The sequence below is a fragment of the Pseudogymnoascus verrucosus genome (assembly GCF_001662655.1).
Source record: "Pseudogymnoascus verrucosus strain UAMH 10579 unplaced genomic scaffold scaffold_48, whole genome shotgun sequence".
In the NCBI taxonomy this organism is placed as follows: Eukaryota; Fungi; Ascomycota; class Leotiomycetes; order Thelebolales; family Thelebolaceae; genus Pseudogymnoascus; species Pseudogymnoascus verrucosus.
In genome coordinates, this window is record NW_017263699.1 from 189,591 (window position 1) to 201,687 (window position 12,097).

Sequence of the window (12,097 nt, forward strand, 5' to 3'; positions counted from 1 at the left end):
ACTGACTGGCTTTGATTGAAGCATATGCATAATATACTAAGGGCAGGGATCCGTTGATATTTAGAGATAAACAGCGACCTAACCAATCAAGTCCATCCACCCCAATGAGCCGAAGTCCTCCCATCAACCACCTGTCTCGCCTCAACGCCCACAGTTCTCCCGAACTTCATCCGTCAACACACCCACCCGTCGCCGACGTTCACCCAAACGCCCACATGTCGTCCTATCCCCCTCCTCCTGCATCATACTCGGCCTCCTCCCTCTCTCACCCCGACCAAAGCGCCGACAACAACAAACACGACCTCCTCAACCAGCTCCACACCGCGTCAGCGCAGAGCTACAGCTACGATGCTAACACGCGGCCTCTTCAGTTCCCTGGCATCAACTCCATCCCCAATGCCAGCACGCAGCAACAGCATGTAGGCAATGGCCAGCACGGCGGAACTCCCACTGCCGCCCAGATAGAGGCGCAGAAGGGGAATCGTTTGCGCAAAGCCTGCGACTCTTGCAGTATCCGCAAGGTGAAAGTACGTGCCTACTCCCCCCTGACCCCGCCCCCGCCATCAACAACGAGCTAATCGCCGTCCAGTGCGATGAAGCAGGCCCGCCCTGTCGCGCCTGCGCCGCCCTCGAGATCCCATGCACATTCGAGCGCCCCTCGCGGCGCCGCGGTCCCCCAAACCGACACGCTGAGAGCATCAAGCGGCGGCGATTGGAAGAGGGCTCGCCCTCGCGCCAGTTCTCGACGCCATCCCCCTCGAGCCCCTCGAATGTCGCCGCGACACTCGCGTCCTTCTCCTCGCACGCTGTTCTAAGCGCCGAGTCCATATGTCCCTTCTCGATCCTCGAGCTGCTCGTCGACGACTTCTTCACATACATCCACCCCCTTGCGCCGTTCCCGCACGAGCCCAGCTTTCGCGCAGCCTTCAAGCAGCGCGAGGACCTGTCGAACCCGTCATTTCTCGCACTTTTGGCGAGCATGATCGGCGCGCTCGTCGCGTCATTCCCGCGCAAGCCGATAATGCATCTCAAAGCCCAGCACCAGGAGAAGCTGTTCCCCAACTCGATTTCACTGGTCGAACGGTGCCATAAGGTCGCGGTGGAGGCGAGAGGGGCGGGATACCTGGATCGCGACTTGACGGTGTATGACGCCGTAACGAGCTACTTTTTGGGGCTCGCAGGCGCGTATACGATTAACTGGCATCAGTGCAGGTTATACTTTGGGGAGACGTTCACGATTAGTCGTGCGGTGGGGGTGCAGCGCGCGAATGAGAATGCGAAGAGGGGGGATAATAAGATAGACTTTATCAAGCAGGAGATAGGGAGGAGGATGTTCTGGGTCATGGTCGTAGGCGTTCGGTGAGTCTTGTCTTCATATCTCCCCCCCAAACTACCCATCTAACCCAACCAGCTCCATGCAACAACTCGGCGCCAGCTTCGCCGAACTCACCATCCCTCCCCCAACTCCCTCAAATCCCTACCCCCCTCTCCCCCTCCCCATCGACGACGAATACATCTTCGCCACCCACATCGTCGCCCAGCCCCCCGGCTCCATCTCCAAACTCGCCGGCTTCAACCTCGGCATCCAGATCTACATGACCTGCACCCCCCTCGCCACCATGGAACTCGCCTACGGCATCGACGAGCTCTTCGACTGGCCGCGCCAGAAGCGCGTCCTCGAAGAATGCGTCGAGAACGTCAAGCGGACGCTTGAAAATATCCCCTCCGAGCTCCGCCTCGAAGCCGGCAACGAGCCCGGTCGCTTCGGTCACGAGCCACCCCACGGCAATAACTCCACCGGCGACTCACACCACAGCACGATACACTCCCCTCCCCTCCGCGAAAACACGTCAAAACCCCTCTACTACCCCCACGCCCAGCCCCAAGGCTTCGGACAGATATACCCCCCTCCCCCTCCGCCGCAGCGCCACACAGCCAACGAGCCACCCGTAGACGAGAAACGCCAACTCCAGTACGAGATCCAAAAGACCAATATCTACACCTCGCAACTAGGGACGCGCAGCTACCTCGTCGAGAAATACTTCAACCTCCTCGACGCGCATGAAGCCAGCCTCGCGGCCGCCGCGTCAGGCCAACAACCACCATTACAACAACGCGAAAGCACCTCCCACGACAACGGACGCATGATCAGCCCCACAGGCACATTCCTCCAACCCGTCCCTGCCCCGATGGATATAGCAGCCGAATCAACCTCCGACGCCATCGCGACACGCATGGCCGCCGAGCGAGAGACGATCGTCCAAGACCTACTCCGCGTGCTCGGTAGTATAAGCCAAGTGAACATGGAGCCCAACGGTGGGTCATTCCTCAATAAAATCCGTCAGATCGCGGCGACGCTGCTTGATACACCGAGGAATCATAAGGGACCGCTTGCGAGGCGGGCGGAGGAGTATTTGGGAAAGTTTCTGGATGTGTTGATGAGGTTTGAAGGGGGGGGGAGGGGGGAGGAGGACGAGGGCGAGAGTGAGTTGAGGAATTGGGCGGATTTGAGGGAGCACCAGAGTCGGTTTGCTAGGGGAGGGGGTTTTATGAATGAGGTTATTTAGGGGGGGTGGTGTGGGGTGGGGTTTGGCTGGTCTCGTGGGGAGGGGGTGTTTTTGGGTGGTATCTGATTCTTAGGGTTGGCTGGCGCTTGGGATGTTATTTATGGGAGGGGACTTTTGGGTGAAGGTGCAAAAATAGCGATTTTATTGAGTTTTTACCACCACATATAAACAGTGCGATACTCCTCCCCATATGTTCTTCACTGCAACCCAACTAGCAACATGGAGGAACTTTGCATCGTGGAGCTCCATAGGGACAAAGTCTCAAGAGGTACGTGACCACTCAATATCAGCTACTTCTTGCCTTCACTTATGGCGGTGATATTCCTGTTGCGCCACCTTCTCGCTGCTAGATGTCTCTTCCTACCGCTGTAGTTTCTTGCCGTCACAGACGTATTCCTGCCACCGCCGCTGTGGCACACGAACTGCGGGGAAACTAAGACGGGCTATATCCGTGAAATCTTTTAAGGCGGCTCCATGTGTTATGGTGCCTTGTTCCAGGAGAGCACTCTCCTATTTAAATGTTCTAGGAGTTCACTAAACTTAGCATCTTAATCCTCTAAACTGGCGACATCAAATCCGTTTACTAATTCGCACGATTCGTAATATCTTTTCCAAGGATACAATGTATGGTCCAGGTTTCGATGAAAGTTGGTTGTAAATCTTTTCAGCGCAGTCTTAGTATCCTTATTACGACCTCCAAAGCGTTGTTCGTAGAGTTATTCACTGGCAGACGGCACTGGCAGATAGCTCTCGAATTCGATGAAATACTGCAACGACTTGCAGCTATTAGATATGTATGTACCCATACTATATACTCTATATCAACCCATATATCCCCAATTATAGCACAAATCCCTCTAGTATTCCCTCGCCGACAACGATCTGGCTGCTCCCAGCCGCCATAGATTCCCTCGCCAGCAGCGACGAAACCCACGACCACCGCGAAGGAGCCAAACCCTCGCCGCCAAGGAAATACCATAACAACTTATAGCCCAGCCCATAAATATGTAAAAACAGTCCCCCATCCCCCCAAATGCCCATCCCATATATCCAAATACAACCCCCCAAAACTCCGCATCCCACCCACCACCAAAACCCCAAAGCCAAAAAACGCCCACCACACACACACATACACACACGCCCTACCGCCTCCTCGCGGCCCACACCGGCGTCTCCCCCCCATTCCAACTCCTCCTCCTCATCCCATCAGGCCAATAAGACGTAAACCCATTAACATCCCTATACGACCACCCCTTCCCCGCCCTATCCCACTCCTCGAAATTATACCTCTGCCACCCCGCCTCATCATCCCTCACGACGCCCATGTGCCCATCCTCGCCGACGCCCACCGCCCACCCGAGATCGCGGGGACTGTTTGTGCGACCCTCCGCCCATCCTACGTTTCTAGAGCGGCCGTTGTTGTTGGCGTTCCACTGGTCCATGTAGGTGTGATGCGGGTAATTACTCGCAGGCGCAGCATTCATCCCCACACTAGCAGTCGTCTCATCCCACTCCCCCAGCGCATCGAACGACATCATCGCAGCCTGTAAATTATGCATCTCCCGCTCCTTCAACGGATCAATAGCCATCCTCGTCTCATCCCTCGCCCGCAGCTCAGCCTCATAATCACGCACGCTCTCCCTCTCCCCTCCCCCACTCATACTGTCCGTACCACGATCCGACGCCGACACCGCGCGCGCGCGCTGGTTGTGCGGCGGGGTGATGGAGCGAGGCCCGGGGATGGAGGTGTAGAAACTGGTGTCGCGCCAGGGTTTTGGGCCTGGGACCGCGTCGGCGGGGGAGGCGGGGGAGGAGACGGAGCCGCTGTGCTGGTGGTGGTGTGGTTGTGGTTGCGGGGGGTATGCGAAGGAGACATCAGGGCTCACGACGGGGGAGGAGGGGTTAGAGATACTGCGCGGAGCAGCCCAGGTTGTTGAGGGTGGGGAGACGGCGGACCATACGGGGTCAGAAGACGGCCCAGCGACGGAGGGGGTAGATGTCGTTTGCGCGGTTGTGGTGCTCCTGATTGACGGCGCCGGGGACGACCAGGGAAGATCCGGTTCGCCGAGTCGGAAGCGCGAGGGGAGTTCAGGGAGAGGTTTGTGTTCAGGGAAGTGCCTTGTCGGTCCCCAGCGGAGGGGAGGCGCATAGTTAGGATTGAGCGAAGATGTGCGTTGCGGTGCTGGCCTCTCGGGATGCGGGTATGACGGCTGGAGCATAGTGTATTGCTGGTACGACGGAGTTACTGTAGAGGCGGGGCGCATGAGGATCTCGGACCTGGAGCGCGGAGAGGGGCGGGCGTCTTTCTTTGTGCCACGGCCGCGGCGCGCGGAGGGGAGGAGGAAGGTCGGGATTGTTTTTGCGAGGCGAGAGGTGGTGATGGGGCGGGAGGCGTAGGAGAGGGAGACATTGTGGGTGGAGGTTGGGGCGAGGGAGATGCCGAATTCCATCTTCATGAAGAGAGCTGGTGGTGGCCAGGAGGGTGTTGGGTTGGGGGGTTGGTTTGGTGTCGGCCAGGTCGTGTGGTGCTGCGGTGGTGGTGCTGTTATGGTCGCCATGTTCTAGCGCGGCGGTGAGGAGGTGAAGGGGTAAAGAGGAGGTGATAGTGAAGATGCATGGAAGGAATGGTTAGTTTGGAAGAGTTGCAGCGAGACGGGATGAAGAGATTGAAATGTAGATCTATAGACAAGGTATCGCGGAGCACTAGACAGAAGGAGGAGGGTCTTGTATCTAATACACAGCCGACGATCCTATTGCCAGTCTGCCAGGGCGTTCCCCGCGAACACCGCCGTACCGAGTACCGACTGCGCCCTGTCAGTTGAACGCCACGGTATATTTGTTTACAGGGAAGGGCTTTGATGATGTCGGTATTTCGAATGAGTAAGAGTAGGAAGAAGAAAGAAGCGGAGAAGCTTCCTTGGTCGTCTCAGTCGGTCATGTCCGATACGGTATACGGTGGTTGATGCGCGCGTAGTTGGACCAGAAGGGGATTGATGGCCGATGTTTCATAGATACCAAGGAGGCCAAGGGGAGACAAAGGCGGATATTTCGTTTGGGAAAGTTTACTTCTAGCATGAGAGTTTCGCCGTGGTATACGTCGTTAGGACAGGTAAAGTGGAGAGGAGTGGACAAGGAGTGGAGGAGATGGACAAGGGATGACGGATTTGCCCTTGGCAAGGATCGTGAACCCTGACTTTAGTGTGGAAATGGGCAAATCTTGTGGTGGCAAGGTTGCGGGCGGAGCATTGGAAACATCATGAGCACGAGATGATGTGAGAGATTACCAGCCAGCTATATATAACTCTGCCAGAGCGGGATGATTATAAACATCGACGACGTAAAAAAATATAAACACGGACAAGGCATACTGAGAAACATGATGAGAAACACGAGTATGACAATGACAGACAACAACCGCAGTACTGCCTCATCGCTCTCGTGCCCGTCTTACATCCATCTACCTACTCCTTGCTCACGTACACTCTCCCTCCATGCCCCTTCGCTCCTTCCTCCTTCAATCGCCACAGATTGCCACCATAATGTAAGTAAAATGCAAACTAACCCATACCCATCTCTCATCTCCGCAATGCCACCGCAATAAAGCCAAACCCCCCTCCCCCTCCCGCCACATCCGAATCCTTCCAAAACGTCAACTCCCCTCCCAATCACCGAATCACCCAGTTAGCGGCCAGATACTCGGGTTGGCGGCCCAGTCGGCTTGCTTCTCTCTCGTCTACCCAGTTTCCACGGGATCAGGAACCGGAGGCGAATGGAGCTATTTTGGTATTAGGGACCCGCTGTAGAGACTTTGTCGGGGGGAGAATCCTTCGGGGGGTGGAGCAGGGGGATGAGGGCGCAGGGGGTGAGATGAGATGAGATGAGACGTGTGATGAGAGGTGATGAACTGGTGTGCGGAGAGTCACGAACTGGTTTGGGTGTTTGCATGTGTTAGTATAGGAATGGTGACTGTATTGGAGTCGTGTGCTCGGTCATCCGAGCGACGCACTCACTGTATTGCATTGCATTGTATAGCCATAGTAAATGTATTGTAATTGTATCATATGGTATCTTCTGTCCAATCCGTACTGCTCGCTCTATAACTAACTGCACGGCCCATCCCGTCACCACCTATCTTTATCCAGGAATCTCCTACGTATTACATACCATCTATATATACCTCTAATCCAAAGGCCGACACCAAATGAAACGCCCCCTGACACGCTCGAACCTCGTCGCAAATAACAAACGAAAGTAAAAGCCCCCAAATCCCAAAATGGAAAGAGACCACGACCCAAAGTGACTGATCAGACAGACGCCTCAACTCCGCGTCAAAACTAGTCTCCTTTCTCCCGTCCCTCAACTCCTCGTCGAACTACTCTCCTTTTTCCCCTCTCAACTCCTCGTCGAACTACTCTCCTTCCCCCGCTCCCCCCCTTCCCTCCCCTCCCCCGCCCTCCTCGCCTCCTCCTCCGCCACCGTCGGCAACCCCTCATCCTCCCACCACTTCTTATCCCTCCTCAACACCAACCCGATCAAATCCAACGGATCAAACACCACCAACAGCGCCGGCCTCTGATCCTTAAACTCCTCTCCCACCCTCTCCGTCCCATCCGGTCTCAGGAAAATATTATTCCTCTTCGGCAAATACTTCCCCGGGTGTCGCCAGTTCAACAACGCAGAGTTGGCAATCATGAGCATGCCCTCGAAGACCCAGAAGAACCACTCATACCGAATCAATGGCGAAATAACCTCCCCAGCGTCGTAGGGCGGGTGTAGGGCAGCAGCGAAGAAATACTCCACCGTCCGATAGATAGTGCGAACAGTAATGAGACCGCAGGAGCAGTACAACGTGATGAGCACATTCCTGATATCCGCCTTCCCCTCATGCCTGGCCAATATCCCCGCCCTCGCCGCCCGCCGATGATACGTCCCCGCCACCGCAAGCAACAACCCCATAACCCCCAACTGCAGCACCAGCGCTGCCTTCAACAACGCCTTCCCCGTATCCTGCTTCGCCACCGTACTCCCCGTGATGGACTGCGCGGCGCCATTCGCAGTCAGGACTTCGACCCCGACGGAGAGCCCGAGGAAGAGGGTTAGTGTGCGGTGCGGGTGCAGCGGGGAGAGGTGGGGCATGTAGTGTAGGCAGCGGGAGAGGACGAGGTAGTTCCCTAGTTCGTAGAGAGGGGGGGCGGCGTAGAGGAGGACTAGGGAGGAAATGAAGAGGTTGATGTTGGAATAGTGGTAGGCGCCGGCGGTGCGGAGGGCGTACCCGGCGATGAAGAGGAGGGAGGACCAGGAGTAGATCCAGGTTATGCGCCAGGAGGAGTGGTGGGAGGATTGGTAGAAGTGGAGGGCGCCGGAGAGGGTGAAGAGGACTGTGAAGACGATCGGGGCAATTTTGTTGGGGGCGTAGTACCAGAGGCTGCCGTCGACTGTGGGAGTGTTAGTTTGGTGGTGGTTGAGGGGGGTGAGGCGGAGGACGAACCATATTTTCCGTCTTCCATGGTGGAAACGGTGCTCTTTCGAGACTTGGATTCGGTGGGAAAGTGCAGTCACGGACTGGAGATGATAGTACAAACGAAAGATCCGACGAGAGGAAAAGGCGTTGATAGAACCGGTGATAAACCTGGAACCTGAGTGTAGGAATGTTGTATTGTATAAACTTATCTAACACAACCTCACCAAACGGGGACACACCCCATCTACTTATACAATCCCCCCCTCCTCCCATCCACGCCCAAACCCCCTCAAAACACCGTTACGGCAGTGCAAAAATCGCGCCTGCCTCACCCAGAGCCTCGCCGTCGCTCCCTCGTTCAACGCTCCCGATCGGGACATCAACCAATCGTATCGCTTCGCGAGCACCACAACCGCCTGCCATGCGGCGGGTCTGTCACCTTGATCGCCCTACAAGGCCACAAAACGCGATCATGACTTTACCGGTTTGGGGGGATATAAGATGAGGGGGTGGATGACGCGCGGGTTAAGCATTTTTGATGGGGCTTGTGTCTCGCGTTTTGAGGGTTATTTGGGTGATGGTGCGAATACGTTGTTTGGTAAGGTGGGTTGGCTGGAAAGCTATGGGCGTGGTAGTGAGTGACATTTCCCGATTGGGGGGGATTGTGCGAGTGCGACGGGAGGTGGGATGGGTCACGGGTAAGTCACGGGTAAGTCACGGGATCAGTCGCTCCTTCCCTTCGTTCCTTCCCTTCCTGTGCTTATCACGTGCCTTTCACCCCTCAATCTAATGCACCACAACAACACAACCATGTCCCTCCCTCCTCTACCTTCTCGCTCCACCACCCCCATCTCTCATCCATTAGACTCACTAGTCCTCCTAATCATCATGATATCAATCCACAACAACCCAATCCATCACGTGCACCACACACAACCCCCACGGCCAATCTCCCACCACTATACGACTCCGGGCACAATCGGATCTGATAACAATTCGCGTACGTACTAGTTTGTTATCAGATCCGCCTATACCCGTATCTTCCTATCTCCTCTCGCCTCCCCTTCGCTCACCTCCTCCTCACTTTTCTCCGCCCTTCTCTCCGCCTTCACCCGCCCTATCCCCCATCCGTCCATTCTGCCACTTCCCATTCCCCTAAGTGCAGGTCTACTCGACATGTTCTCCATCTCTCTCCAACAGTCAACCATGCTCCCATCGTGATAATTCCCTAAAGGCAGGAATAACAATTCTTTGACAAACAATCTCACCAACAACCCGCACTTCATCAATCATGTGCGACCATCCACCAGACACTCACCTGCACTTAGGGGTCTAGTCTAATTATCCCAAATCCCGCATATATATTAAAAGGGTCTTTCTCCCACCGCTCTCTTGCTTCCCTTTTCATTTTCTTACCCCTCCAAATATCCTACCTACTCCAAATCACTGTCGTCGTCATACCCTTCCCCCACCAACGCCCGCCCATTTTTACCTGCCCCACCACCGCTTTCAGCCAATAATACCGCCATTCTCGAATAGATAATACCCCAAAAGCAAAAGATAACACTCCAAAAAACCAATCTTCTCCTACGAGGATACCTTTTTTGCGTCTAATCACCCCTCAATCGCAACAATGACCACCACCAGCATGGTCAAGCCCAAGTTCCTCACCCGAGGCAACGAGCTCGGCGTCGTCGCAGTCGGCTTCTCAGGCGGCCAGGTACGCTCTCCCCTCCTTCTCTCCCATTCTCACCACCTATCTAACATACACCCCTAGACCAAAGCAGGCGTTGACGCCGGCCCGTCCGAGCTGATCAAGAACGGTCTCCTCACCCAGCTCCACGAGGACCTAGGCTATGATATCCACCACGACGGCAAAGTGCACAACTACTCCGACGTGATCCCCGACCCATCGGCCGACCCCGACCACCGCGGCATGAAGCAGCCCCGCGCCGTGTCCGCCGTCACCCGCGCCCTCTGCGACCAGGTCTACGCACAAGCCATCACGGGCCGCTGCGTTCTCACCCTCGGCGGCGACCACAGCATTGCCATTGGCTCTGTTGCTGGGACCGCGAAGGCTATCCGCGAGAGGTTGGGGAGAGAGATTGCGCTCATCTGGATCGATGCGCATGCGGATATTAATACGCCCGAGATGTCGGATTCGGGGAACATTCACGGGATGCCTGTTGCGTTCCTGACGGGGTTGGCAAAGGATGATGATGAGAGTATGTTTGGATGGCTTAAGGATGAGATGAAGGTTAGCTTGAAGAAGCTGGTCTACATCGGTCTTCGCGACGTGGATAGGGCGGAGAAGGTTCTCCTGAGAGAGCACGGCGTCAAGGCGTTCAGCATGCATGATATCGACAAGTAAGCTCACCCCCCCCCCCACCCCCCCCCCACCATCCATACGTAACCCCCCCCCCGCTAACCACCCCACCCCCCACAGATACGGCATCGGCAAAGTCATGGAAATGGCACTCGCCCACATCGGCAACGACACCCCCATCCACCTCTCCTTCGACGTCGACGCCCTCGACCCCCAATGGGCGCCCAGCACCGGCACCCCCGTCCGCGGCGGCCTCACCCTGCGCGAGGGCGACTACATCGCCGAGTGCGTGCATGAGACTGGTAGCCTCGTCGCTATGGATATTGTGGAGGTGAATCCGTCGCTCGAGCCGGGGTTGGATGGCGTGGGTGCGTTTGAGACTGTTAGGGCGGGGTGCTCGGTCGTGAGGTGCGGGTTGGGGGAGAGTTTGTTGTAGATTTTGGGTTTTTGGGGGGAGGGAGTTTTTGGGGTATGGGAGGAAGGACTCTGCAATTAGACGGTGGCGCGGATTGCATTTTACCCTAGAAGCTGTGGTCCCGCATTATATGCGTCTTTGGCTTTATATTTTCCAGTTACTATAAAAGGAATATTTTTTATGATGTTAGGTTCTGGTTGTGGTTGTGATTGTGTTCTCACTCATGATTGGCACAGGTTATGACAGTTTGTATTACGCACAAGGTCATCTTGTGTCACTGACATGTCAGAATGCAGTAGTGACAGTCATAGTAGCCCCCATCGGCAGCTACACCGTGAACCCCAGGCTCTCAGTATCGGCAGTTCCAAGACGACCACCATCCACCACGGCGCTTACTGACGCCCTGCCAGACAGCCATTACTTCTTGTACACTTTCCCACTAGGCGCCGTGTATGAAGAGGACCCCTTCCCGTCGTTGTAATACGTCGACTGATCGCCGTTGGAGTAGTAATAACTCCCGTTCTGTACCCCGTCAGCTTCTCTCTCTCTGGCCCCACGTCTGATTTAGAAATGGAGGAAGAGGGGAGACAAGGCATGGCTCACGGTGTTGCTGTAGTGATATGCGGACCCGGAGGGCTGGCTACGGGTGTCGTAGCTATTCCCCTGGAAGTGGTCAGGGAGGCTGGTGGACAGCGGGGGAGAAGGGGGGGGACCTGGCTGTTTGTGCCGGTGCTGGTGGTGGTGTAGGGCGTGTAGTTGCTGGAGGAGCCGGAGCTGCCGCCGCCGCTGGAGTTGGATTTGCCGGACATCTTTGCCCGTGGTTTACGATCTTATTTCTGTATATTGTGTTGTGTTGTATTGAACAGTTATCAGCTTCGATTATGAGAATGCTCGTTCAACGTTTTGGTTCCCTCAAGGCGGTTTTGGGTGGAAGATCATTCCATGGATTGCGGGGATGCGGGGTATAAGTATGGTGACCATGATGGGCTCATGTCCAAACTGTGCCGTGCTTGCTTTTGTACGTGATGATTGATAGGTTGATGTTTCCTATCAGGGATGTTTCCTTGTTGGTAGACGCAGCGCGCGCGTGGGCACGGCCGGAATAACTGCGAAAGCGAACATCAAAGTACGTACCGCGCGGCTCTGGAGCCTGCCTGCCGTAAGCTACCTCAACAAGCAAGACAAGCAAGCAAGACCAAAGCTCTACCTCCACGCCACAACCTCATCCACAAACAACACAACAATCCACTGTCGTTCATCTCAACCCACCCAACGACCAAACCTCACCTCACCACACCACACATCTCCCATCGCCATCAACCACAACC

The 12,097-nt window shown here is 55.7% G+C and overlaps 6 protein-coding genes across 6 annotated transcripts in view; 3 read left to right on the forward strand and 3 right to left on the reverse strand.

Annotated features, from left to right (window-relative positions):
• Window positions 1-52: 52 nt before the first annotated feature.
• Window positions 53-2,567, forward strand: VE01_08703 (uncharacterized protein; the record flags this gene model as incomplete). Its single annotated transcript, XM_018278123.2, has 3 exons — window positions 53-527; window positions 590-1,359; window positions 1,412-2,567. Exons 1-3 carry the CDS (start codon window positions 105-107, stop codon window positions 2,565-2,567), a joined length of 2,349 nt encoding a protein of 782 aa, XP_018127167.2. The 5' UTR covers window positions 53-104.
• A 1,096-nt stretch (window positions 2,568-3,663) lies between these two features.
• VE01_08704 (uncharacterized protein) lies at window positions 3,664-5,881 on the reverse strand. Its single transcript, XM_018278124.2, has one exon. It carries the CDS (start codon window positions 5,123-5,125, stop codon window positions 3,710-3,712), a length of 1,416 nt encoding a protein of 471 aa, XP_018127170.1. The 5' UTR covers window positions 5,126-5,881; the 3' UTR covers window positions 3,664-3,709.
• A 733-nt stretch (window positions 5,882-6,614) lies between these two features.
• VE01_08705 (uncharacterized protein) lies at window positions 6,615-8,789 on the reverse strand. Its single transcript, XM_018278125.2, has 2 exons — window positions 8,056-8,789; window positions 6,615-8,002 (listed from the first exon to the last, which is right to left on the reverse strand). Exons 1-2 carry the CDS (start codon window positions 8,072-8,074, stop codon window positions 6,960-6,962), a joined length of 1,062 nt encoding a protein of 353 aa, XP_018127171.1. The 5' UTR covers window positions 8,075-8,789; the 3' UTR covers window positions 6,615-6,959.
• Window positions 8,790-8,974: 185 nt separating this feature from the next.
• CAR1 (arginase) lies at window positions 8,975-10,938 on the forward strand. The gene is made up of 3 exons (XM_018278126.2): window positions 8,975-9,748; window positions 9,806-10,395; window positions 10,475-10,938. The coding sequence occupies exons 1-3, from the start codon at window positions 9,662-9,664 to the stop codon at window positions 10,788-10,790; spliced, it is 993 nt and encodes a 330-aa protein (XP_018127227.1). The 5' UTR covers window positions 8,975-9,661; the 3' UTR covers window positions 10,791-10,938.
• VE01_08707 (uncharacterized protein) lies at window positions 10,873-11,827 on the reverse strand. The gene is made up of 3 exons (XM_018278127.2): window positions 11,483-11,827; window positions 11,373-11,432; window positions 10,873-11,291 (listed from the first exon to the last, which is right to left on the reverse strand). The coding sequence occupies exons 1-3, from the start codon at window positions 11,576-11,578 to the stop codon at window positions 11,187-11,189; spliced, it is 261 nt and encodes an 86-aa protein (XP_018127229.1). The 5' UTR covers window positions 11,579-11,827; the 3' UTR covers window positions 10,873-11,186.
• The window catches only part of RPN12 (regulatory particle non-ATPase), a gene marked incomplete at both ends in the record, with an annotated part of 1,212 nt that continues 826 nt past the window's right edge, over window positions 11,712-12,097 (forward strand). Inside the window, one exon of the mRNA XM_018278128.1 lies at window positions 11,712-11,787. Within this exon, the coding sequence (XP_018127248.1) occupies window positions 11,712-11,787 (76 nt within the window). The remainder of the gene's footprint in view (window positions 11,788-12,097) is intronic.